Raw genomic sequence first — 26,836 nt, forward strand, 5'->3', positions numbered from 1 at the left:
CTTCTTTCCTTCCTTCTTACCTCCCTTCCATTTTTTTTTTTTCCCTCCCTTCCTTTTTTGGGCCTTAAGCCTTGCTGTCAGTCACCTTTCATCCCTAATTCTCCATACTTTGGACCAAAAATTTTTGTAAAAGTTCTTTTCCTTAAGTGTTCAAGAACTTGTGTAAAAATTTCTTTTTTCTTTCTCCCTCAAGATTTTGGAATTAGCTGGAAGCTGCTCTTGAAGGTTCAGTTTGACTTGCAGTGACTTTACTTAAGTAGTTACCAGCTTTCTTACTGCAGGTTGTTCAGTCATTTTTCTAAGCTGGTTCCACAGTGGTGGTGATTGTGTTTTGGATTTGTCCAAAAAAACTTTTTGTTTCATTGGTAGATAAGAATGTCAGTACTTCAGATGAATATTTGTAGATTATCCAGTAAAACATTAGTTGAAAATGCCAGTATGTAGGAGGATTTGCAGATGATTTGCTGCCACTTAGAATTTCTGTAATTTTGCCTTGTCTTCTGTGATCACAGACTCTGTAGAAGRAGAGAGGAATAGGGCAATATGCTCATGCAAACCCTCATCTATTTATTTTAACAAGGTATATCTTTGCATACAATAATGTGCATTTCAAGAAACTGATGCATATTATGTTTCCGCTGTGGTAGTATCTCTTGGGATAGAATAACATAAGCAATCCACATTGTAGCTAAGTAAAAAATCTTTCATCTGATTTATGCTGATGAATCCACACAGCTATTTAATTTTTGTTTTTAATCATCCTAAATTTTACTTTAATTTCCTCTTTCTATAGGAAACATTTGTCGCTCTCCAATAGCTGAAGCAGTTTTTAGAAAACTTGTAACTGATGAAAAAGTTGAAAATAAGGTAAGTAACTTATTTCTGTGTCTGCCTAAGAAATAACTGTCTATTAGCCAGTTAGGACAAATATAAGCAGTGGGAAAGGAAAAATAAAATATAAATTTGTTTTTCTGTAGTGGAGGATAGACAGTGCAGCAACATCTACCTATGAAATAGGAAACCCTCCTGACTATCGAGGACAGACTTGCATGAGGAAGCACGGCATTACCATGAATCATATTGCCAGGCAGGTACTGTACTCTTATTTTCTTTAAATATGTATGTGTGTTTGTTTTGTTGTTACAGTGGATGACAGACAGTGCTGCTGTTTCAGACTGGAACGTGGGGCGCTGCCCAGATGCAAGGGCTTTAAGCTGTCTAAGAAATCATGGCATTGAGACAGCCCATAAGGCACGGCAGGTAGAAGAGAGTATATTTTCTTTCATGTTCATACCCATTCTTTGTTCAGCTTTAACCATTACAATCACAGAAGTCATTTGACAAAGTTCATTTGCTCAAAGCTAAATGTCACATAATAAATATGTGCAGTCTTTCAAAGGGCTCCAAAGTGACCTAACTCTTCCAGTTGAAGTGAATTAGTTTCTTCTTATTAAACTTCATTGGAAGTAAAACTGTGAAGCATTTGAGCAGCCTCTCCATTATAGAAGAATCCTACCTTCAATACCGTAGTATTTTATGCATTCTTCTGAAATATTTTTGAGTACTTAAAGTGGATGACTTCTCGTAATTTGTGGCACTACTTCAGCAAAAAAAATGGACTGGAACTTGAAAGGATTGCATTTTTATTCAGCAGATCTGAAAAGGAAATAAAATACCTGTTTCTCAATCGTTAAAATTTCTAATTTTTATGAAAATCTTTAAAAAGTTTTTGGAGTGCTAAATTAGAACTGAGCTTAAACCCAAGATTAGTAGTAGTGTTGCTGGTAACTTCAGAGGAAAGTGTAGCCTTGAAACATTCTTTTTGACAAAATTCATTTCAGTTTGCACTAACGAAAGAAAGTATACTTCCATGTTGCATTCCAGAGAGATCTGAAACAAACATGTCTGCATCTATTTAAATTAAGAATCTCAAATAAATGCACATAACTTATTTCAATTAACTATTCTCTACATACAAAGTACTCCTTTAGGACTTGACCTTTCTTAGCTTGAGTTTATGCTGCCAGTTCTTGTACTGACAAAAAGATCAAGTAGTTGTGTTAATGGCTTTCATTTCTGTTCCCTTCAGAGACCTTACTGAGGTCATACTTTATTTTTTCATTTCCAAAAGCTACATGTTTAGTTCTTCAACTTTTTAAAATAAATTCCCTCTATTAGTTGATTGTCCTGATGCTAATCTTCCTTATATAATGGCACAAACAAATTTGAGCACAATGCTGTTCCAGATTTCGACTGTTTTACTGTTAGAATAATTGCTAGAAAAATCAGTTGATCTTTTTCATTGCAAGTTCTGGATTTATTGCTTATTAGTGCTTAAAACCAGAATGTTTATCATAATACTAGCTAAATGGTACTAAAACTAATCAGTCAGTGCTTCGGTCACATTAGTGTAACATGTTTGTTGTCTTAAAAGATAAGCTTTGGAAATGGAAGAACTGGCTTTGGATGTTACTGGAGCAGTTTATGAGCAATTAAACTAAAGCAAAGTACACAAAACAGTTGATCTTCTGCCTTGAAGCAACTGTGTATACACTCTTTTGGCACAGAGAAGGTGAGAACACATGCCTGAAGAAATTTGCCTATACATTTTGGCAAATGAACAGAATTTTTTAGTAGGAGAGCTTAGATCAAAAAAACAGGAAAAAAATCTGAAAGAAGGCTGTAAGTATATCCGATAATAAAATGTTACTTGTACGGGGAGAAGAAAAGGATGAGGCAATAATATGAAAGACTAACACAGGCAGAAGAAAATAAAAAGGATGAGACAGTAATATGAAAGACTAACAGGATGAAAGTATGTCTAAAACATCCCCAAAAGACTAGCTTCTGCTAAGGAAATTTTCAAGTCCTTGGCCTGTGGTGACTGTTCATTTCTTACTGGTGTTAGTTATGTAACTCCAATCTTAACTGTTTCAAAATTCTGTCAGATGGTCTCTGATGAGAGAGACAATCCTGATATGGCCTCATAGTACTTCTGGAAAAAGAGGGACTTCCCAGTGTAAAACTTTGTTGTTGAGAGTGGTCACATAGGAAACAGTGCCAGTGGAAGTTGTTCCAGAACCACCAGAATAGTTCCAGTTGTTCCACTGTTCCAGAACAGATTGAGAAAGATTTAACCTGCGAGCTGCAGAATTACAAAGGAAGGATTTTTCTTCTGTTGTCTGCTAACTACAGTCATACAATGACGGCTTCATGCAATTATTCTTTTCATTCCCGTGGAAAATTATGTACCCTGTGAAAGGTGCTTTCTTTCAAATAATTTTGCACATATTTTTGGTGCATTGCATCTCTTTTTTTCTTTTTTTCTAAAACTGACACAAATGCTACAAGACTGATTTATATAAAAGAAAATGTTAAGTTGGTTATATCCTACCGTGGTATATAATAATCATGAATTTTAAGTGGAAGTGCTGAAGTATCAACATACATATTAAATCTTAACAGTTGATAATGGGCTGTTTGATGTTTGTTTATGTAGCTATTGAAATTCTCTCAGTTCTTAGCCTTTGTGTACAAAGTGATTACATTAATCAGTTTCATTTTTATTCATGCTCTGGTCAGAATTGATTTCAGTATGACTCATGTCTTGCATTTGCCTTTAATGTGAAATTGAGATTAGAAGAAGGTTATATTAAATGTTGTTTCACAACTGGCTAAATTTGAGGACCACTGTAACTCTGCTTTTTGAGAGAGAGGAAAAAAAAGATTTCATTTCCCTTCTGGAAATGGAAGGGAAATGCTTAACACAGATAAATTACAACAATGACATGTTTTTCCACGGACTGTCTTTAATAATGGTTATGTGCATTTTTTTTAATGTAAAAATTATTCTTATCTTTTTAGTTCTGTCCAAAGTTGATCACTGGAACTCTCCAATACTCTTTTCAAAATACACATGTATTTTAAATTTCCAATTTCTTCACCCAAAATATGACTAATTTTCATATTTTTGGGGAAACTTCAGGTCACTGGAGTTCGCTGAATTACGCTTTTTATCTGATGGCTATTGTAGGGMCAAGCTAAGACACAAGTTAACTGATCATCCTGTTTCAGGACAGCATCTGCATCAGTGATAATACTGGTTCATAAGGTAATAACTTTTAATCCATTGAAGTATACAGGAAGTTTGGCAAGTGTGTTTTCCTTTTCACTGCTTCCTTCCAACCTGTCAGTACTACAAAGAAATTTATGCCTGTGTATTTTCACAGGGGCTGGTATTTAGCTGCATAGAGCTATCAGAAGTAGCCTATAGAGGTTCTGTAAGGGTTGCTAGGAAAACAGAGCTATTTCCACTGTAAAAATATTTTCGTAGGTCAGAGACACAGCATGAATACAGCTAATATTTTTACAGTGAAAATAAACAAGTCTGCATTAGTTTTTACTGTTTAACTCTTTCTTGTCAGAGCTCCTTTCCCCCAGTTCTCCCTGTGTGAAATGTATCATGTATAGCTTTAATCTAATAATCTTTTCATATTCTCTAGTGTGAGAGATTTAATTAATATATATTTGCTGTTAACACAAAAACTATTTCTGCTATCTAAAAAATGTTTGCATATGTAAATAATTTTTACAAGTTAAAGCTCTGGCTTCTAGGAAGGTAAGTTCTGCCTTTTTGTCTTTTCGCTTGCTTATTTGCTTCTCTAGCCCATCCTTCCCAGAGACAGCTGCCAGAGAAATCTGTACTATAGAAACCTTCCAAGTTTCTTGGTTTTGATGCTACACATAAGACTGCAAGCAATGCGGTCTTAATATGAACTCATTACGAATTTCATACCATTTAGTCTTTCCTGACTGGGGGCAACTGGCTCAGATATTTTTTACTAGCATATTGTGCATTTTAGGCATTATGGGAAGTTTTTACTGTAAGATAAAGTATAATGAAAACTGATGTWTAATTACTACTGCTAAAATCTGCAGCCATCCTTATTCCAATACAGATTACTACTACCTATGTTAATGGCTTATCAGTAATGCTTGCCCACCTTATTCTGAACTTGGATCTTTAAATTTAATTAATTTCATGTTTAGAAGTCAGTAACCTGTAGGAAACAAAAATAACTGGTGGTATGACAGTACAAAGATACAAAACAGATTTCAGATATTTTTTCACATGGTGTTGTAAGTTTAGTGAGCTCACACAGTGTCACTTGAGTTTGTTTTTTAAGAGATTGTAGTTCGTACCTTCATACTTCAGCTATGAATTTCACCTGTTCTCCTCCTCTGTATCATACACAAATTTCTGGATTGTATGTATTACATGTTATCTAATTTTTTTTTATGTTTTCCTGTCAAAGAAATACTAAGACAGTAAATTGTCTGCATTTTTATTGCATGGTTTCTATCATTGGAAACTTGCTTTAGTTTTAGCTATTGGAAAGCATGGGAGGTGGTAACATTTCTAGTGATGTTTCTAGGTTGATTAATGAGATGTTAAAAATTATTAACAAAATATAATTTATTTATTTTGTGGAAAACCTATAGAACTGGATAAATAACACTGCAGAGTATATTTAAAGACTTTATACCTTATTGCAAGGGATGCTGAAGGTAGTTTAATTTTTGTAATCTGTTTCTTTGAATAAATCAAAATTCTGTAATTTGAAAATAATAAAATTTTTTCTTTGGTGTATTCAAACACAGTTTGTAGTCTCAAGCACATATTTGTAATTCTAGATTACTAAAGAAGATTTCCAGACCTTTGATTATATACTTTGTATGGATGAAAGCAATCTAAGGTAACGTATAAAGAAATGGAAAACTTTTTTTTTTTTTTTTTTTTTTTTTAAGAAATAGAATGAGCGCTGAATTAAGGTTGATAGCCAGTAGTTTGCTCCTGTTTCCTATCATTTTGATTAAGGCTGTCTTTGGGACAGTTTAAGATGGATTTGTAACTGTCTAGTGTGGTAATTTGGGCATCTTTAGCAAGTTTTCAACTGAATTAGGAGCACACTTATAATTGGTGTTAAGGGGCTAAGTTTCTATAAAGTACAAGTGTGAAGGTGTTTGTAAGGACTATTGCATATAAAGTTAGTTTAAAAAAACAAACCTTTTAGTAACCTACAAAGACTTTAAAAACAGCAGTTTCTTAACTGAAAGAAGTATAATTTGTTCACTCTTCTAGAATATTTTGAATGGCCTCTCATATCCTTCATTCATGCATGCTGTATAACACTTGGATTGATTGCAGTTTGTCAGGCAAAGACTAAATTTACTAGATTTAAAGACTAGATAACTATATTTGCTTTTAGTTTTGTTTAAATTCTTATGTAAAACTTACTTTAGTATTAACAGTTTCCGTAAAGAGAACTGTAGAGCAGGATAGGGATATTGCTACTGCCACACTTTATTTCACCTTAAACTTAGACCCAGTTTACGCAGGTTTCCATGGGAATTTCTACTTGTAGTTCCAGGAAGACAGACGCGTTTTACGTGGTGATGGAGTTCCTGTCATGTCAGGAAAGGGAGAAATCTTAATTTGGGACATCCCTTTTCCTAACTGGCTCCTACCTGGAGCCATTTGGCCTCCTCCTGCTTATTAGGTGGTATGCCAAAAGCCTCAAAGCAAATGGTTGGACTTCACTGTAATCCCTCTCCCTCTCTTCCCCCCCTTCGCCCACCCCCCATCCCTCATCCATAAATTGGTGTAAGACTTGAAAATATAGTTTGTGTTTTCAGAGGCCCTGCTCAATGCTTAGTTTGTTAAGCCACAGAGTTAATCCTTACTGCTGCCTTTTTGTGGTGCGATTTAGACAGAAAAGTAAAGTTGCAAAAGCTAAAAAGGAACTATTTAAAAAAAACACTCTGCAGAAAATTAATTCTAATGATACTTTGCAAAGCATTTTTAATTTTTCTGTACTATGTGAGTGGTGATTAGGAATTTAGGTTTATAATATTAAAAGAACTTAACATATTCTAGCTGCTCAGTGCTATGATTTTCACAATGCTGAACTGCTTTTAATTTGAAGATGAGAGGTGCATTTTAACTACATTTAGGATAATGGACACTCATTTGTGAGTAGATGGGGAAAATACTGTCTCAAAAATAGTATGTGGTATCAGTGGGAGGTAATTTGGAAGAAAGGATTTGACATTCTTGAAATGCTGATGCCAAAAATATTCTGAGAAGTTGATTGAAAAAACTTTTAATTTTACTTTTACAGAGATCTGAAAAGGAAAAGCAACCAAGTTAAAGACTGCAAGGCTACAATTGAACTACTTGGGACTTATGATCCACAGAAACAACTTATTATTGAAGATCCTTACTATGTATGTATAAGAATTTTTTTGGGTGRCTTGATTAAAAATAGTGTATATATGTAGTGTCTGCGCATGTGTATGTATATATATGTAATATATAGCCTTGCTGGATCCTACTGTTCTTATGGAGTGTATAAACCGATGAAATATTAAGTCAACTGTAGACATATTTTCACTTAGGAATTACTAGGAATCAGAACAAAACAATATAAAATATTAGAATAGGAAAGGAAAAGTATCTTTATGCTTATATAAATCATTTAAATTCAAAATGCCCCTACATTTTGAATACTATGTAGAGTCCTGGTCAGTCATCATCAGTTCTCAAAAAAGAGGTAATCAAGAAAGAGAGGACACTGAGATAGTCAAAGAAGTGAAATACTGTCACCAAAGAGCAACCGGTTACACTAGGATTCTTCAGCTTAGGAAGGAAAAATGGAGGGAGATGCAACAGAGTTCTATTAAATCTTGAATATCATGGGAAAAGGTGAAAAGAGAATCACTACTCTGTACAACTAGACAGTAACAAATGGCAGGTTCAAAACAAAAATGGTACTTTTTTCCACACGGTGGTTTGTTAAACTGTGAAAGTTGACATGAAAGGAATCTGTGTAAAGAAAAGAGAAAAGGCTCAAAGAGTAGAAATATCTATGTAGGAAAGTTACTCAAGGGGTTTTGAGCACAGAATCACAGTATTGGCTCTGGAATCTCATGTACTATGAGTAGTTCAAAGCAAGGAGGAAATATGCAAAATATGTTGAGTATGTGTACTATTCTTATATTCTTCTGTAATGTCAATTATTTGCCATTATTGGCAACAAGGATCTAGTTTGTAAGAACTTTTAATCTGAGCCTATTACCATTCTTACATTTTCTTCCTCTGCTCTTTTCTAGGGGAATGAAAAGGACTTTGAAACTGTTTACGAGCAGTGTGTTAGATGCTGTAAAGCATTTTTGGAGAAGCCTCATTAAYGCATCATTTTATTTCTAAAAGAAAATAATTAGCTCCTCCTGAAATATGTAAGCTTTACTTGATTGGTGTATTTGAAATGTAATATTATGCCTCCTCAGTTGAGCCAAATTGGCACTTTTTCAGTTTAATTTTGTATTGTAGCTCTTCTGTCATTTAATTAGAAAAATACAAAAAAGTTTTAAACTTCAATTAGATGATCAACCATTTTCTCATGCATCTATGTAATAATAAAGTATTTCATTCAGAATAAATTTATCTGTGAACTCTTCCAGTGCTTTCTGACAAGCACTGTAAAAATAACATACTGCTTCTTTATGTGCAATACAGACTAACCTGAGTTCCTCTTACTGGGCCATTAGAGGTTAATTTAAGTCAACTTCCAACAACAGGAAGCTGTGTGATAATAGTAGCTGCATATTAACTTAGACATAGCATCCTAGCATCGTTAGACAGTGTTTGGACTGTTTCATATTGTGCCAGTGGATAAAAGAACTGTGTCTGCCCCCAGACAGGTTTGCTCTTAATGTTATTTCAAAGCTTGAGCAAGCCAAACCTGTGTGAATAAAACACTTTATATAGGTTTAAGTACTCAGTTAACAAAGAATAAATCAGTTTTTATACCAGTTAAGAGGAACTCAGTTCAGAGGTACTGATTAATATTAATATTATTTATCCAGTTAGTCTTCCTTTGGTCTTGGGGCCAGTTCCTAGCATACTTATACAAGTATGTGTAAGGTAGTATTTTCAGGACAAAACTTGTTATTTTAAAAGTGTAGATGTGAAGTGTATGTTTTATATCATACAGTTAATAAAAATAATTAAAATTCACACAATCTAATTAAAGAAATTTGCTATAATCTCAGTTCCTCTATGGACAGTATTGTCAGATACTGCTCAGGAGAGTACTTGGACTGTCTTCAGTTATATATAACTATACTCTCAGAGCACACTTTTGACTGATTATCTGTAATATAATTTGAGGTTAATAGAAGGCCAGTAAGTAGGAAGTTCTGCTCTCACAAAAATTGCATTGTAAAAGTCCATGCCTGTTTGTCTGAACATTGCCTTTCATTTCTGCCTTAGGTCTCTTTTGAGAGTAGTAACATAACTGCTACCATGGCAATTTCCTATTTCAAGTAATGGCAACATTGGTATGAACTGGTATTACCCACATTATCTTTAAAACTTGCTTTCTTACTTAGCCTTGCTGTGTTACTGCCACTGTCTACCTTCCAAACTAATATAGAGTTGCCTCTGGATTCGTTACTCACTCACCTCCTGCRCAAGGGATGTATTTTGATAGAGGACTCTCTTATTCCTGGGGAGGGAGGAATCTTGGTGTCACTGTGGAGATGTGCTGCAGCCTTCATAGTGGGGGTTAAGTCTCCTAAGACTATTGCAGTAGAACAGCTGAAAAATGTTTGTGTTGATGAGATTTGTTTTCTGACTCCTGAGCGATCATTCAGAATTTTCCTAAAAATACAGTATTACATAAAATTTAAAAACCTGCTTACAAAATGCAAATGGTAGGTGGAATATCCAAGTACAGAAACAAGTATCTTTATGTATAATTTGTATTACCAGCAATTTTGATTTTTTTTTTGAAGATCAAGTTAAGAAATTWTAGGTTAAAAATTCTTTTAGGCTGTTTCACTTCAGGGATTAATTTGGGAGTTAAACCAAGTCAAAATGAAAGACTTTCTTACCTAAGACAAAGAATATATATTTCAGATCAGATGAAACATTGAATTTGAAGAAGAAAAAAAAATTTCCATTTCTGTTATGAATGCTTTAACAAAATAAATGACTGAAAATAATGAGCAGTTAGGCACAAACCATATTAGATGTGGTTTTATGCACTACCTCAGAAGCAGTACTTAGAGTACTAGCATCTCAAATATTCTATTAGAAGTAAAATAACTCAGAAGGCTGAGAACATGATGGTTTGTGCTTTCACAATCATGCCTGAGTAGGAATTGAACCTATAGTTTTGTATATTTGAAAGCCAAGATTTAAAAGCTGTAAATATTTATCTTTGCACTGCTGGGGTAACAGAAAGGAGAAAAAACAAAACAAAAAAAAAAGTTTTATTCCAAGCTGATACTAAGTCAAAACTTAGTTCGATGTTAAATTCAAAGGGTCAGGCTTGAGCCAACTTGTTTTCAGCAAGTAATATATTGGCTAAATGATTCACTGGCTATGGTAGCAGGAAAAAGCTGGGGTTTTATTATTATTATTTTTATCTCTGTTTGCTTTTGGGTTTGGGGGATGGATTTGTTTTGTTTTTTGAAGCAGATTCATGCATTTGAGCTGGAAGAGCTACACTGCATGTAGAAAGACTATAAAATAATGAGAATACAGAAGCAGGATAGTCTTCAGAGTAAGGACAGTTGCATGGTACCATGATTTAGGTTACAAGAAAAACAGTAAACATAATGCACAAATCACAAAGATAATTAAGCTTTTACAGTTTTTTTCTTTAAAAAAAAATAAAGTAGAATTTGCTCTTTTTTTTTCCTTCAATTAAGGTAATGAACCCATATCTAGGGCTAAATAAGCAAACCTTTATATAGTATAGTTGTATCTTCTATCAAAGTATGCTGACTTTGCCAAATCTGGAAAAAGCTTGCATAGAATTAAGTTCTTTATATTCATTTATTAAGCCATTAGATATATTACTACTTTCATTTTACAATATAAACTCCCATATTAAGTTCTGATCTGATTTCAATCAGTGAAACTACAGAGAAGCACAGAGTTCCTCCCCCATGTTTACTGCAGACGAGCAGCTAAGTGAATTGTGTAGGAGTACTTCTCTTAACTACATGTTTTTCAGTGTACATGTTATTATTGCCAATGAGAAATGAAACTTCAGTACTGCCTAAATGATGGCAGTACTTCTGTCATTTTTCCTTTATTTTTTTTTAAGATAAATGGATGCTGATGGGTTTTTTAGTGTGAATTTCAAGAATCTCAGCCTACCTATTTCTCAGGGCAGCGTTTTGTTTTGTTTTTACATTTTGTGGATGTAATTGAGGATAAAGTGGAAGCTTAATGGTAGTATTTAGAAAAAGATCGTTACTACAGGACATGTATCATACCCCCCCCCCCGTTTGAGCCCCCCCCGTTTGAGCCACTTTATTATAACAACTGGATTGAATATCTGATTTAAGGAAGAAAGGCATATCATTTAAAGAAAATCATATCAAAGCTTCCTGAGGAGTCAGCAAAGACTTACTCAAAAGTTACGGTACTACAATATTTTGTTGGATACGTACTGGTTATATCACTTTACAGTATCATGAATAGACTGCAGAATTTCTGACAAAGTTTGGCCAGGAAAAAAAAAATCTAATTTAGGAATCTGTAAGAGTTGGGGCAGCCCTGTAGTCTGGACACTTCTTGAGATTGGAACACACAGATCTGACTGTACACACAAATCCAAAGAGAGTGTTCAAGCTACTGGAATTCTCTGAGGGGAGTGTACTCCCCCTGCCTCCCTCCCCCCATTAATCCAAGGAAACACTCATTGGCAAAAGGTTTAAGTGTGGATAAATTACAGTGAGTACCTGAGAACAGCTTCCATTTCATCAAATTCTGCAGTCCRAGGGGTGAAAAGAAAATGCACTGAGGATAACTTAATACCAAACACTTTATTACTTATGTTTGTTATTTACAGTATTTACATATTGCACGTTAGCTGGAATGTTTTATACATTTATTATATAAAGTAGATTAATGGCAGCTTTAGTGTGTGTACAAAATCCATGCTCCACTGTCCCCAAAAATATGTTTACTTGGAATAACGTTTCTTTGTCATGCAATTTGTACTCCTAGGGTACAATGTGACCCCAATGCAAGTCTGTTTTAACCAAACTTTTAAAAAATTGCATAACATGAAGGATATCAAGTGACCACAACTACTGTGGAGCAGATCTTTAATAGTTCTAGATATACAAACAAACATTCCTTAAAACCTCAGAATTAAGCAACAGAACATCAATTTTCTCGGTGAAGTGTTCGTGTTTATGTAATTTTGGCAGCATTGTACATCAGTTGTAGAGTGTGTTTTTTAAGTATGGAGCATTAAGTACTACAGGCAGTTACACTACTGTAAAGAATGTCATTCTGCAAACTGTTGACAGCATACAAAACGCATGTTAAAAGAATTATGGGAAGTAGTCTGTCAATCTGCAAAAATAAATCTCTTGTTCACAATGGAATATGTTATAAAGGTAGTAAGTTCTATTTCCCTGTTGGTTTCCAAGGCACTTCTCTTGGTTCTTGGTGTTTCTTTTCATGGTAATAACATCTGTTGGATTAAAAGAAAGAAGAAAGTTGCTTTTCATAATTTTCATACTTGCATACAAGTGTTTAAAATGCATTTATCATATTGAAAATAGTAAGTAAATAAAACTGGAGAATTTAATTTTGTAAGGATCTAAAAGCACATTTCTGATTTAGTTCACTTCATATCAGCCTGACTACTAAATTAGYGTATAAGTTGAAGTTTTGGGAATCCTACTTCTTTGTGGTGTTTCATTATAGGTAGAGATGATTTGGAAAACTGGAGTTTTACCAATTCAGTGTGTATTTGCAGATCAGTTTAGCATCTTTGTATAACTGCAGCAGAGATCAAAGCATGAATAAACAGCAAGGACAGTATTAACAGACTGTAGATTTCTGTCTTAATAGCTTTATATCAAGAAGAAGCTGATATAATGTCCAGTAATGTAAATCTGTCAAGGTCAAATTTGAAAGATTTAGAAGGATTCAGTGTTTTGTTGGTCCTATCAGTGAAGAAACTTGGACTCATAAACAAGAAGCAAATAAAAGCAACTTTCTGAGATTCAGTAATAGAAATCTTACCCATRGGACTTGCAAACAGTGAAGCAACACAAGTTGAATAGCAGCAATGGTTGAATTTGCTGCCAGTTCTATTAACTCTGCCCAGGATAGTTTCTTGGAATCAAATCAAAGCCATTTCTATGACTGGTATAAAAATCAGTGATATGAAAGCATAGACTTCCAGGTCATGTTAAATAGGTACTTTCTAATAGTTAAAAAGGTTAATTCCTAAGTGGTTGAGTGATGAAGGTTGCCTTCAGTGCTTTTTTCCCTACACCCTTTATAAGCCTACTTCTCTGAAAAAATGTAATTATCTATATATGTTTGTGTATGTATTTAGAAGTCTGTCCTCTATCCAGTAACTTCTGAGTTTGTTAACCACACTTCCCACCACCTCATTTTCCAGACAGATGAGTATCAAATGCTTCAAGTCTTAGAAACAAATGAAACTGGGTAAAGATGACAGCCTGTTAATGCCCTAATTGAAAGAAAAATATGTAGCACAAACTCTATTCTCGTTAGACGACAGAAACCGCGCATGAGAGTGTGCTTTCAAGAGAACACATTCAAAGGGATTTTTTTTTCCTCACGGTAGCATATGGTATCATACTCTGGTATCATGGATACCAAACAGTCTACATGGCAGATACAAAGCAGTAGATCCTCTGATTATGTCATTTTCTAAGCTTAAAACTTCTATATTGTTTGTTTGAACACATGCATTTCCCTTTCTCCCACGATCAGTGTGAATTTTCTGATATTCTGAAGTTCCCTGATTTTTTCTTCTGCCGAAGTGTAATTTGTAATAGARTGATTTGATTTGAGTGCAAAGTCAGCCACGATATAATCCATTGGAAATCAAGCTATTGGTCCATACAGAACTACTTGTTAGTAGTATTCATAGTGTCAATAGTGTTCTATTTAAACATGTATTTAATTTTGTAATTTTTATAAAAGCATTATAAAAATGTAATAATGTAACAGAATAACAGAAAGGCTTAATGTAGTTTAGATTTGTTCTGGCTTTGCAGATAGGACAAATGCTTTTTTCTTTTCTTTTTTTTTTAAAAAAAAACTTCTTTCACTAAAGGAGATACTGGCCTAAGTTCTTTCCATCTTGCTTTTTCATCTAGCTTATTTTCTGTGTATATATCCATACTGTGCTCTATTTAAGCTGAAAAGTGATGTTTATAAACTAATATGCTGATCAAACTATTTGGTACAGCTGACAAGTTATACACAGAATTTAATAATTTTTTTCATTACTAATGAAAATATACAGCTCGCTGAGCTTGAAAAACTGGGAACGGTCATGTTCATGCACAGAACACTCCTTTGTTATTTCGTCTGTACCTGCTTCTGTATGGACATTGATCACAAGTTGTGGATGTTTGGTTCTCAGTGCTCAGGTAAGTTGCAGTTTCCTAAATCCTCTGCCTTTTCAGAATCCCATGGAAAGGCCCAATAGTTGTAGCATTAAACACTGCTGTTGCAGTATTCTTTATTTCACATTTTCACATAGTCTGTGCCACATACATCAAATCTAGGAAAATAAGACTGCAGCTTAGCTGAAGGATGACACACAACATTCAGGATCTGCAGTAAGAATACTAGTTGATTGCAGTATCTTATTGAGAATATTGGCAGCCATACAAGCCCTTTCTCCCATTCTGGTTTTCTAAGTTTTCCTTTCTAATGTGAAAAAAAAAACCCAGCAATGATGGTTAAAACCTCACAACCTTAAAATTGTTTTTATTTTAAAAAGCACAGATGAAAGCTATTGTGAAGGCATACTACAGTTTTCCAGATTTGGTTCTAGTTGTTATCCGTGAGTGATAATAGACATAAGCATTGGGAAAGACCTGTCCTGTAGAAGAGCGTTTAATGTTTTAAATGTCAATATAACCATTAATACTGTGCCAGTAAAATTCTGTAGCAAAATTTCCTTCCTTTTCTTTCCTCAGCTGTGACTGCCTAGATAGAAGTCTGCTCTAAAATGAGCACTGAATCAGAGATCAACATACTGGACACAGTGAAGCTGTTAATGTTTTATCTGGTGCAATCCACAGAGATCCTCTAATAAGTAAAATTGTGGTACTCAAAAATGCCTATTAACAAAGCTGGATTATGCCACACCAGTAACTTGGAATGAGTTACTTACATATCCAGTTTGAAGCAATGGCTATTATAAAGTCTAAATCAGGTACCTTAGGAACTACTTTTTGTAACCAAGCAGAGATGATGGACTATATCCTGGGAGTTGTATATGATGGATCAGGCTATACTTTCTAGAAACAAATGTCAGTTTTCACTGAATAATATGCAAACCCCACATCTTAATTCAACCTTCGCTTGTTTTCTGAAATGGAAGTGGCTGACATTGAGTCCATTCAGTGTTACTTTGAACAAGAAACTGTGTAAGAAAGAGATCAGTTAAGGGATGTTGTTCCATTATGAGAAAATGTGTGTAGCAAAGCTTAAACAAGAGCCCAGATACTATTTTTGCTTAAGGATGGTTTGATAATAAATATAGAATATGGTATTGCTAGTCTCCTTGTTCATTTGAAGTAACTATCTACAACACAGGTATGAAATTCATAAAGGTAAGTACGTTGTCAGCAAAGTAATTAAAAGAAATCTTCAAAGCAGAGATAAATAAAACTGCAGTGGAAAAGCTACAAGCTTTCACACATGATATTGCAGTCCTTACTCCTTGAGCTACTATGTACACTACAAAGAAGTTTTAAAGAATGATTTGTGCAATCGCTGGTCTTTAACAAACAATTTACAAGTGATGGAAAAGGGACAGCACCAACAGCAACACCTCCAGTTTTCAAATAGAAACGGTAAAATTTGGATCTGCCGAAAGCCAAAGCAATTTTGACAAATGCTGTCAAGGAGGCCAGAATTTCTTCTCCAGGTTCCCCGTCATATTGCTAATATCGTAACTGAACTATAGGTGAAGACTTCAGGAACGATGCCCCTGACATTTTTTTTAATTGCTGTACATACGGACAATATAATGTTTGTTGGATATATCTGCATGGATAAGGAGAACTTTGGAGGAACTGGAGAAAAATGAAGCTGAAAGAACAAAGGAGTGTAGGGGAGAGAACTCTGGCCTAAGCATGTGAACGCAAGAAGGAAAAGGTGTTAGAGAATAAAAAATGTTAGAGATGGCGCTGATGACAAGTGGGGAACCCAACTTGGAATTGCCCATGAAGAAAGAACCATGAGTGATGTGGTAGTAAAGAGATGCTGCTCCGGTTTCCCTAATGTAGTCTGAACAAGTGAAGGGGCAGTAAGAGCCCTCGCATTGCTTACATCTTTGTGTGTGGCAAAATGTGAATGTTCTGTAAAGGAACCACATGATGGAGCCCAGTCAGATATGTGTAGGATAAATTAGAAAGTGAATGTCCCACAGATGCATTATAAAATAGGTGACTCATCTCTGAAGAAAACTGTTAACTTTTGATCCCATAAGGTTTAAATTTGTGTTACACACATCCCTGACTGAACTATCTTGTTGATCTGCCAAGCAAGTGCTGCTTATGAAACCTTGTTTCCATGAGCAGTGGATATCAATCATGGGCTTGTAGAGAGAACCTTGACTTGATAGGAGAACACGAACATAACTAATGAAAACTTTGGCTATTATCTCTAATAATTTTTTTTTTTTTTTAATGTAAAACCTGTAGCTGAGTTAGGAACAGAAGGGAGTATATCCTCTTTCAGGGTGTGGTGAAACCTTTTCACAGTTGTAAATTAATTCCTACTTTTGAAGATTTTGTAGATTTGAGTAGGAAAAACTAAGCTGAGTTTAAGAACTGTAATCATCTGGCTAAACTGCACTGGCTTGGCAGTGAACACTCAATCTTTGTTTAAGAAGATAGCGTGTGTGTGCACACGCACGCACACACAAATTGGTTATGTACTATGACAGTAAAAGATGTCTAATTCCTGTTTTCCTATCTTGTTTGATTTTAGCATTGAGTTTCAACATTTTTTGTGTGCTTTAAAGCTACGATAATCCAAAACACATTTTAAGTCCAAACCAAGCCCAAATCTAGTATTTTTCTTTCAAAACTGATCTTTAAATATGGACAGTTTTCTGTGGATTTTAAAAATACACAAAAGCTAACTATTGGCTTGTCAAAGGATCAAAAGCATTAATTCATCTATAGCCCAGTCATGAGCCTACAATAAAATTATTTTTCAGCTAGTGAGCAAAATAGGAATTTTATATATACATATATATATAAAATCTTGATAAAAGCGTAAGCATGGACAATTAAGAATGTTATTAGGTTAGAATACGTGAGTTTGCATATTGGATCAGATCACTGATTGGTCTAGCATATCACCTTGACTGTCAAAAACATGCTTAAATATAAAAATGAGTATGTCTAAATATCGGAATATAAGATTAAAAGTAACTGTCAAGATACTTATTCTGAACCTTATCTCTGCGGATATATTTTGAAGAAAAAATATGCAATAAATCTCAARTATGACTTAAATTTTTATTCTTTTTTTAGTATTGAGGCTCCAGTTCGGTAGTGTATTTAKCTTGATCTTAGAAGAAGCATAGGCTCAAGAGTTTTGTTAAATTAAAGCACATAAACACATTTATAATTCATTATTTTTAAATACCCTATTTCTTGGGCAATAATTCAACACTTAAATGATAAGTAAGAAAAAAGCACAAATCTTCTGGGTTTTTCCCATGGAAAACCCCTGAATTATATCCTAATTAAGAATTTAGCTTAAAATAGCAAGAATATGAAACATCTCAAAGTTCAGAAAGATTTTCTAAAATGTACTTTCTCGTTATAATTAATATAAACTTAGTCATTAAACTACAAATAGACTACAATTTTAGTTATAAATAATTATAAAATAATGCACTATATGTCAACTTCAACTTTTGTGGAGTAATGTCATGTAATTATTTTGTTATCTAAGACTGAGGAGTTAGTCTGAGCTTTAGAATTAATACTAAGAGACTGGAAATGTCTATATGCTTTCAGGCTACAGATACCTATTCTTGCATTAGAAAACTATCTTAAGAAAAAAGCACTGCTTTGAAATCTTGTCTAGCTATGTATAAATGTACTATGTTCAAATTTTGAAATTTCTTGAAAACACTTGAAGTCTGGATTAATGATAATTATCTACTCTGTGGAGCAAAAGTATTGGTAAGTGGAAAAATACAAAAAGGAACCCATTTCTCTGTAGCTCAGTCCATGAAAAGATGAAAACAAATACGGCTGCATTATACTTTTTTGTGAGAGATGCTTTACCCACACAAAGTGAATTGATGAGGTGGAAAAGCTCTGAGGAGGAAAGGCATAGTTTTATGGGGAYACCCACGGATCTCAAGGTATCTGTGGTGGAGAATAGGCTTTCTTTCTATTAATGCAGGTCAGTCAGGAGTAATGGTACTATTACTCATTCAAGTCTGTGGAAGATAACAGAAGTGGAATGTTACTCCCCTTCAAACATGCTTTTTATTTGAGCAAAGTAAATGTTAAACAAGATAGGGATTTCTTTTTTAACTGACAGCTGACTGACAGCTTGAGAATAGAACTACTCTTTTCTGTTCTTTCATAATATGAGTTTGTGTTTTCATAATAGGATGCATGAACTTTGTAAGGGAAAGAAGAAAATAATTCCCTAGTCTGACATATCTGCTTATTATTAGCATTGGTAATAACACTATTCACCTACCTTTTGCAGGTGAATATGAAAGATAATAGCTCATCTCTTCCTTGCTTTATGGATCTTGCAATTGAAAGGTTGAATCCCTGGAATTTCTCCTAGCTAAATCATTTGATTTCAGTATCTGCTAAGTTTTATTTATTTTATTGCTATATACAATTGCTCCCATGATTCCATCCCTGAACACACAAAGTATGGATAAAAGATTCCTCTCTGTGGCTGCATGTTTGAGATTAAGGTGTCAAGTAACATCAAATGATTGAACCTTAAAAAACATCTGTGTTGAAGCTGAGATAGTTTATTGTATACTGCTTTCTTTATGTGAAAATGAAAACAGATCGGAAGTCAGGTGGAAAAATACTTTAAAAAAATGTGGAGCTCAGCAYAAAATCAGAAAGTAAAATTATATCTTATGATTTAATATGTATCTCTGTCCTTGCCATTACAAGTCTTTCCTAATGTCTAGCTGAAATCCTCTTTTGCTGCAGATTTAAATATATTACCTCATCTTTATCTACACTGAATATAGGGGATGGTTTCTAGTTACTTTTTATGAAATTGAATAGCTCCATCATGCTTTCCCTCAGACTTCTTTTCTTCAAACTAAGTAACTCCAATTCCTTTAATGTTTTTAAAATTTTTTCTAGATCTTTGATTATCTGTGTTGCTCTCCTTTGGACCAAGAAGCACCCATCTTTCTTCAAGTGTGATACTCTTAATTGAATATAGTACTTCAGTGGAGATATTACCAGTAATAGTGAAGAGGTTGTTTCAGGTATTTATGCTTATACATTCCAGTATGTTATCTGCCTTTTTTCCAAGTGTGATGTGATTAATTTATGCTTATTTTGTGATCCACTTCAACCTGCACATTTTGTATAGAACTTCTACCCATCTAGACAATCACAACTTGCCCTATATTGCTGCAGTTATTCCTGCTGCAGTTATTCCTACMTGACTGCAGAATTCTGCTCTTTCCCTTAAATTGCATCCTATTTTTACACTAGTTATCCAAGATTATTTTTAATATTAGTATTCAATTCCAATATTGTACTCTTAYGTTTGCCTCTCTTACATCCCTGTCATTCATAAAGTATATAATCTCTTCTGTCACCCAAGTTATCGATGATCACATTGAACAATGTCAGACCCATAACAGATCTCTGTGTAACTCTGCTCAAAACATTCTCCCAATTTGCCTGTGAAGCACTAATAACTTGAAATCTTTTTCCAACCATTTTTATGTTTATCCTGAATGCATTTCCCTAGCTTACTTGTGAGAATGCTATGCAAAGCARTGTGGGAACTTTAAAAAATAAAATGAGGTGCATAGTATTTACTGCTTTTCCTCACTGACTCTTCTCACAAGATACATTATTTTGTCATAGAGTTGAAACATATCGGTTTGACAGCATTTGTTATGGACAAATCTCTATGGGTTATTATTTATCACTTTGTCAGAGGTCACATTTTTGTCTCAGGAAAAGTTTGAGAAGGACATTAGTCCTTTTGTGTTCTTATGTGTCAATTCTGTAGAAGTATAGATAGTTTGAAAGTACTTTTTTGGGTTTTGGTGTACTACTGAATTATCAAAGCATTTTTAGGAATTTAAGAGGCATATCTAGGTTAAAGAGAAGGATATAACCGATTGACATAAAAGATGAACAAAGCAGAAATCCCAAGAAATCTGAGTGACATAAAGCTAGTTTATCAATGGTATTAATATATTTTAATTGAATTATTATAAAAGCACCTGTAACTAATCTGCATGTATAAAGTTTTCATGTGTACAGTTATGTATATACTAATTCATATTAAAATGTACACCATAAATCTACAGCTGCACACATAAAAAGGCTTCTATTGCCAACAGGCGCAATTGTATACTAAGTCAACTCAGTCAGCTACAGCTGTTGTGCTTTGTTCTGTAACAACAAATTCACTATCTTCTAACTATATACTGCTATGAATAATTCACAGCTGATGCACACGTATTTTTATATAAATGCCTCCGGTGGGGGGTATCCTTTATTTATGGCCAATATTTTGCCAGATTAAGACACTTATGCCAAGTACTCCGAAAGAAGAATACTTTAGCCAAAAAGCGACTGTTACTACACTCCCACAAATTTTCATGTTTGAAGAGCAAAATCCACAGTTTTACTATGCTGTGGAATGCTACTTCTGCTATCAAAAAGCTTACCTTATCCTTCCATGCACATTGGGCTTACTGCCAACCGAGTAAGAAGCCTGGCACATCTCTTATAGTCTGTCATGAAAAAACACCATAAATAAACATTTCTAAAGTAACCAGTTTTGCTTTTAAAAATCAAAATTGTTAAAGGTGTGCAAATTATTGTCATAATAAACTTTAACCAACAACTTAGTTTGCAATGGTATAGAAATCTGATTCTCAGACCTGGAAATTTAATGTGCAAGAGTTACATAAGTGTGTGCCTTGTCTAATTGGTACATACAACTACATACATGTGATTTGTGCGTACTTAATATCTATAGATAAATAACATGAACATGTATAGAGGCTGTCCAAATGCATGTATGCATGAAAATTTATGTATCTGTGCCTGTACTCAAACGTGGGATCTAAGCATGTAACTACAGTATTTCCACATTAGCGGAAAAAAATGTACTGCTCAATCATCTTTAAAATTCAGTCTTTAGTGAATAGGCCTAACAACATAATTAAAAAATAATGCAGCTTTTTAATATATTTTTGTCTTGGAAGAATTGATATATTAGATTAATAACGTCTCTAGTTGATAGAAACAGAATATATATATTCCCTTATTACCAATGTAGAATGATTTCACCTATTCTTTTGATGTTCTCTATATAATCACAGGACCATTAAGTCCAGCCCCTAGCTACAGTAAGGAGCCATATCATATAAACTCATTCATAACTGTATTAAGTTTGATCTTAATTTTTTTTTTCCACAGTACTCCTATTGTTAGTAATTCTGATGTTAGGCACCTTCTGCTTTTTGATGCATTCATAATAAGGAGCTGTGATAAACAGAACTGACGCAAAGCTAAAAAAAATTCATCAAGATGTGTGTGTGTGTGTGTTTTTTTTTCCTTGTACATGGCAAACTGTGAGCAAATTATGTGAAAAAGCTGGCCATGGACAGACCGCAGACTAAGTTAGTGTCCATATGTCAATGCTACTATGCTACACAAAGCACTAGAAAGTAGGCCCACAAAATACTTTTCTACTAGTTACCAATTTGTTGCAGCATCATGGGCACTTTTTTCTTTGTTGATTTGCCTTTCAGTGACTACATAGACTGAATAGGTAAGTATTAACCTAAAATCAGAATATTATCAAAAGTAACATGATACTGTGCATGAAGAATTACAAGAGGCTGTTTACTTCATGTTCTTACAAGAAATTTGCTTTAAGAAGATGCTAGCAAATCTAACATAGTGACTGATAGCAATTTTTTCTTAGTATTATTTAATGAGTAACTACATCTGATGTTTCCTAGAGATTCAATGTCAACAGTCCCTAACTCACAACTTAGATATGCTATAATTGCCATTTATACAGGTTATGTTCCATTATCCAGAAAACATTACGTTAGTGGATATTTCACTTGTCAGGAGGAAAAGGCTAATTCAGACTTTCAGGCCACCTAGTCTTTAGCTTCAAACCTGAAGGTACTACTTAGTGCTGAGTCAAATAATGTTTGTGATGTGACCTTACGGAAGAAGTAACATTATCATGCATTTGTCTAAAACAGACTAGTTAACAACCATCCTCATAATCAATGTAAACTGGACATGACCTGGTTAGACATTATTTATAATTCTTCATCAATTGTAAGTAGCCTGGTATCTTTCCAAAATGGTCCTAATCCGAATCTGTACAAATAGGAAGTCTGCAATTCTTAACAGATATGCCTTTAAAATATATTGGGCTGAAATATTTATTAATACTTGAAACTTGGAATCTGAAACTCTTGATTCTATTCCCAGCTCTGTTACTGACCCAACTGGTTGACCTTAGACAAGTAAAATAAAGTGCTCTTCCATTCTAAAAAGGCTGTACTAAAATAGCATCTTCTTACTCAACAGGTCTGCCTCTCTGTTAATCTGGAGTCATATCTACCAACTGATGACTGTCAATTTCTGATTTTTTAAAATTTTCTATGCTGCCAGCATTGCTGAGATACTGTAATTTGTGTACATCGATTGGTTTGTTTATTGGGCTTTAGTAAGTTACACTTATGTATTTCACTGAAGACAAAGGTTGCAAAGATTTACAGGGAAGATCACTGACAAGCTGACTCGCCAAAATATAAAATGTCCGTAAGATACGTTCTATATAAGATAATTAATTAAGAAGGAAGTAGTCCTATCTGCTTTTCTGATTCTATTTTGAGTCTGCCTAAATATGAGAGGTTTGGTAAAGGAGCTGTATGTTCCTATGCAAAATTAAACACCTTTTGATCTGGAACCGAACAAACCCATCCATAGGTATCTAAGAAAGCAGTGTTTACAGTTACTCCACACAGTGTATTTGTATTGAAGTCATGTTCCCACTTTTGCAACCAGTAACACTATCCCAGCAAGCATTCTGTAAAGCTCAGTTAGCATCTTTCAGAGCACCCCAGACTTCACTGCAAGAAGCAGTCTAGCATAGTATCATAAATCTGGTATCCCACAGAGCCCCATATTTAGGGTATTTCTGCTGTTTTATCAAAGTTAACCTTAGCTTTTGGCACTTACATGCTGGGATGGTGCAATCCCTTGTATTGTGATAAAGTCGATGAAAGTGTTTACTACATTTGGGGCTAAAGTAGAGAGGACCTGAAACATAAAGAAAAATAATTTATTAATCAGCACAGCTCACAGAAGGTATTGGAAGGACAGTGCAGCCTACAGTTTGTAGATGAAATAATGGATACAAATGCAAAATTAAACATACCTGTTAAATGCTTTAAAAACTTGTCTTTCATCCTCAAATCTCTGGGAACTATTTCTGTTGGACAGAAAAAAAGAATATTCACTGTGCTACACTGGAACTATGTTTGCCAAGTATAGTATGAAAGAAAAGGGAATAAATTCAGATGAGCAAACACCACTGCTACATCTTGACAGACAAAAAAAACCCATCATTTGTGTACAGTGGACCAAACTGCAAGCTTTGGTTTTACAAATGGAGCCACTGTAAAGTGTACTGCAGAGCACTGTGATGATGAAACACACGTGTTCGGTGTGCAGTCATTAATGCTGTTGACAACTAAGAGTTGGATTTTAGTTCTTTATGGTTTGGATTATCACCTAATCTAAATTTAAATTCTTAAAGAAAATTTAGTTCACAGTTGCTCAGAAATGGCATATTCCACTAACAGTAAAGATCCAAAGATGTATTTAAGTTTGGTTTCTTGGCGTCTCTTCTGATTCTCTTATGTAAATGTATCCACTATTTTTGTCAGAAGTGTGTTTGTACTATCCGGCTGTAATCATGAAACTGGATTGATCTACTTACAGGAATCTATCTTTTTCCGCTAGCAGTAAATAAAATTCACAGGAAATGATCCCAAGCAAATTGCTCTCTTCTGGCTGCCTATGTTTGTGGTTTACCACTCTGGGTTTTGTGTTCAGCAGATGGCAAAATGAAACTGGTTTACTGAAATCCATTTTAGCCCTAACCTTTGCTTGTGTCTTCCTGATTTACAGCTATCTTTGATTGCTCTCAATTACAAACTCTACACTGATAGCTTAGTGATGATTGTGTATGATACACTACATGGTGCTTTATTTATTTGACCATAAATGCCTTAGCAGCCTTTTTCATTCCCTTGGCACTTCTTATCAGATCTAAAACACGGAACATTTCCATCCAGATCTGATTGACTTGTGAGGTTAGACACTTCTCGAAAGTCATTCTTCATTTACTTCTAACTTTAGTGAGTGTAAGTAAAATTGACCTTATCATATTTGACCTAATTATGTCATGAAGAGCAATAAAAACTCACATGCTTCACTCAGGCTTTTCCCATGGGACAGACTCGCTGGAAAAGTAATACCTAAACTGAAATGAAGGTCTAGAAACAGTAGAGTCCTCTGAAAAGGAACCTTTTTAGAGTTACTGGTAATAACTGTGTTATAACAACAGAATGAAAAATCCTGTTTAGGAGTCAATGATAGCAGAACCAACTAATCTCAAGTGGTTTTATATTCACATAAACAAATGCATCATCAAAAGCCAGATGTTTCACGCCAACATATAAATGCAGGATAGCCAACTCTGCCCAAATTCCAAGTTAAGTCTTCAGAATTGTATAGGTTAGCGTTCGCTGCCAATCTGCCCTCTTAACTTTTTGACATTTATCAGACAAAATCTTCCCAGAGTGCTGATCTTAAGTAGAGCAAATTTGTCGTCTTTTATACATTCATTAATCATCCAGATAGGGAAGTAACATTTTAGTGACAATCACCAACAACTGCTGATCATTGTGATTTTTGAAGATGAGTGATATCGAAGAAAAGGTAGAAAGAAGCTTTGTGAGATCAAAAAATGGACACACAAATATCAAAATAGCAAAATCAAAGCCAGTTTGGGAAAAAATGAATAGACATCTGCTGGAAAATATTCAGAAAGTCATTTCCAGCAGCAGGTGTAAGCTGAGCAGCAGTAACACTGATGGGGTTTGGGAGTGACACCAAACAGTAAATTAGACATGGCAGCAGCAGAAGTCAAACCAGCTTTCAGATGGATGCACAGAAGTACATCATGAAACAGAACTTTGACTACCCTTCATCATGGCGCTTGGTATGACTGTTTCTGGACTGCTCTATACAATTTCAAATATTATCTCACCAGAAACCTGGGCTTTCGATGGAGGTTATAGAAAAGCAATTCAAAYGAGTAGAATGATGACTGAAGGAATGATTTGAAATATTTGTGGCCTGAAGAGTGACAGTGCAGTACTCTGTTTCAGTTCCCCAGTATTTCAAGGATGCTAGCACCAGAGTACAAAAAGGACTGATAAGTAGAGGTGAAAAGTTTAATAAGGCTGAACTGCAGGAAAGACTTCTAAATGTGAACACTAGAAGAGCATAGCGTAGTCCTGCAGAGGAATTACTGACAGGGTCATTTCCAGGAAAGACTTAAAACAGGCGCATTTAAAAAAAAAGTAAGCTTCCAGGAGGAAGAACCTTTTCATCCCTGATTTCTCTGTTCTCAGCCTATTTCACTGTTTAATATTGTACATTCTGTATTCTATATTGTACACTGTATTAATATTGTACATTCAAAGCCCATACACAAGAGGTCTGACTTTCAGTTGAGTACACTGTCCAGAGAGTAAGAGTTTCTGAAGCATGAATGRAGTTTTGCTATCCTGAAGTTGCAGCCTCTATGAGTTTTTCATACAGAGGCAACTGCAGTTATTCTGAGTGATGAATGCTTGATATAAAACTAGCAATCTGATGTCATTTCTGATTCTGCAAGGCAGTATAGAAAGCAAAAGATCCCCTAAATCATGGATTGCAACTTACCAGCTCTCTGCTCATCCTGATATCCCTCATAGTCTGCCACTTCCCTTCGATCTAAGGTGTAGTCGTGCTTGGAGAAGTACTGTACCCCGCTGTCCTTCTCCAAGTGGTACCTTTTCAGTTCCTGAATGATCTCCATGATCAAATTTAAGAGACTTTGCCTGTCCTTCAAATCTGTGGAGTCAGTTTTCTCTTTGCAATATCCTGCTGAGAGCATTAGCAGCACCAGCCCCAGCAACCCAGGAGACCTCAGTCCACTCATTGCAATCTGACCTGAAGGGTGAAGGACCAGACGAAAAGGAAGGATCCGCTGCTGTGGGAGGCCTCCTACTTCCCTGAAAGAGAAAAATCGGGGGTGGGTTGGAGGTGGAGAGGCTCAAGGGGGTGAAAGCGGAGCGACTACCGGAGAGCAGCGCGGGCTCCGCTCCGCACGTTACGTAAGGCGGGCGCCCGCGCAGCGGCGGGGTCCCCCCGGGCGGGCAGCGCAGCC

General features: G+C 34.9%; 2 protein-coding genes across 3 annotated transcripts in view; one reads left to right on the plus strand and one right to left on the minus strand.

The window, feature by feature from the left end:
• ACP1 (acid phosphatase 1) overlaps positions 1-12,688 on the plus strand; it is a 22,169-nt gene extending 9,481 nt beyond the window's left edge. Inside the window, exons 2-6 of one of the 2 annotated variants that reach the window (XM_085317772.1) lie at positions 794-867; positions 1,147-1,260; positions 5,695-5,756; positions 7,182-7,287; positions 8,173-12,688. In XM_085317772.1, the coding sequence (XP_085173898.1) occupies positions 794-867; positions 1,147-1,260; positions 5,695-5,756; positions 7,182-7,287; positions 8,173-8,250 (434 nt within the window). In that variant the 3' untranslated portion in view covers positions 8,251-12,688. Of the gene's footprint in view, positions 1-793; positions 868-977; positions 1,092-1,146; positions 1,261-5,694; positions 5,757-7,181; positions 7,288-8,172 lie in introns of both variants that reach the window. The other variant, XM_085317771.1, reaches the window with a different exon arrangement.
• ALKAL2 (ALK and LTK ligand 2) overlaps positions 12,482-26,836 on the minus strand; it is a 15,178-nt gene continuing 823 nt past the window's right edge. The window contains exons 2-6 of the mRNA XM_085317773.1: positions 26,350-26,681; positions 23,771-23,824; positions 23,572-23,652; positions 21,024-21,089; positions 12,482-12,563 (exon numbers count right to left, since the gene is read on the minus strand). Of these exons, the coding sequence (XP_085173899.1) occupies positions 21,025-21,089; positions 23,572-23,652; positions 23,771-23,824; positions 26,350-26,608 (459 nt within the window). The 5' untranslated portion in view covers positions 26,609-26,681 and the 3' untranslated portion in view covers positions 12,482-12,563; position 21,024. The remainder of the gene's footprint in view (positions 12,564-21,023; positions 21,090-23,571; positions 23,653-23,770; positions 23,825-26,349; positions 26,682-26,836) is intronic.

Source organism: Rhea americana, unplaced genomic scaffold, assembly GCF_003343005.1.
Source record: "Rhea americana isolate MKP2758 unplaced genomic scaffold, rheAme1 scaffold_503, whole genome shotgun sequence".
NCBI lineage: Eukaryota > Metazoa > Chordata > Aves > Rheiformes > Rheidae > Rhea > Rhea americana.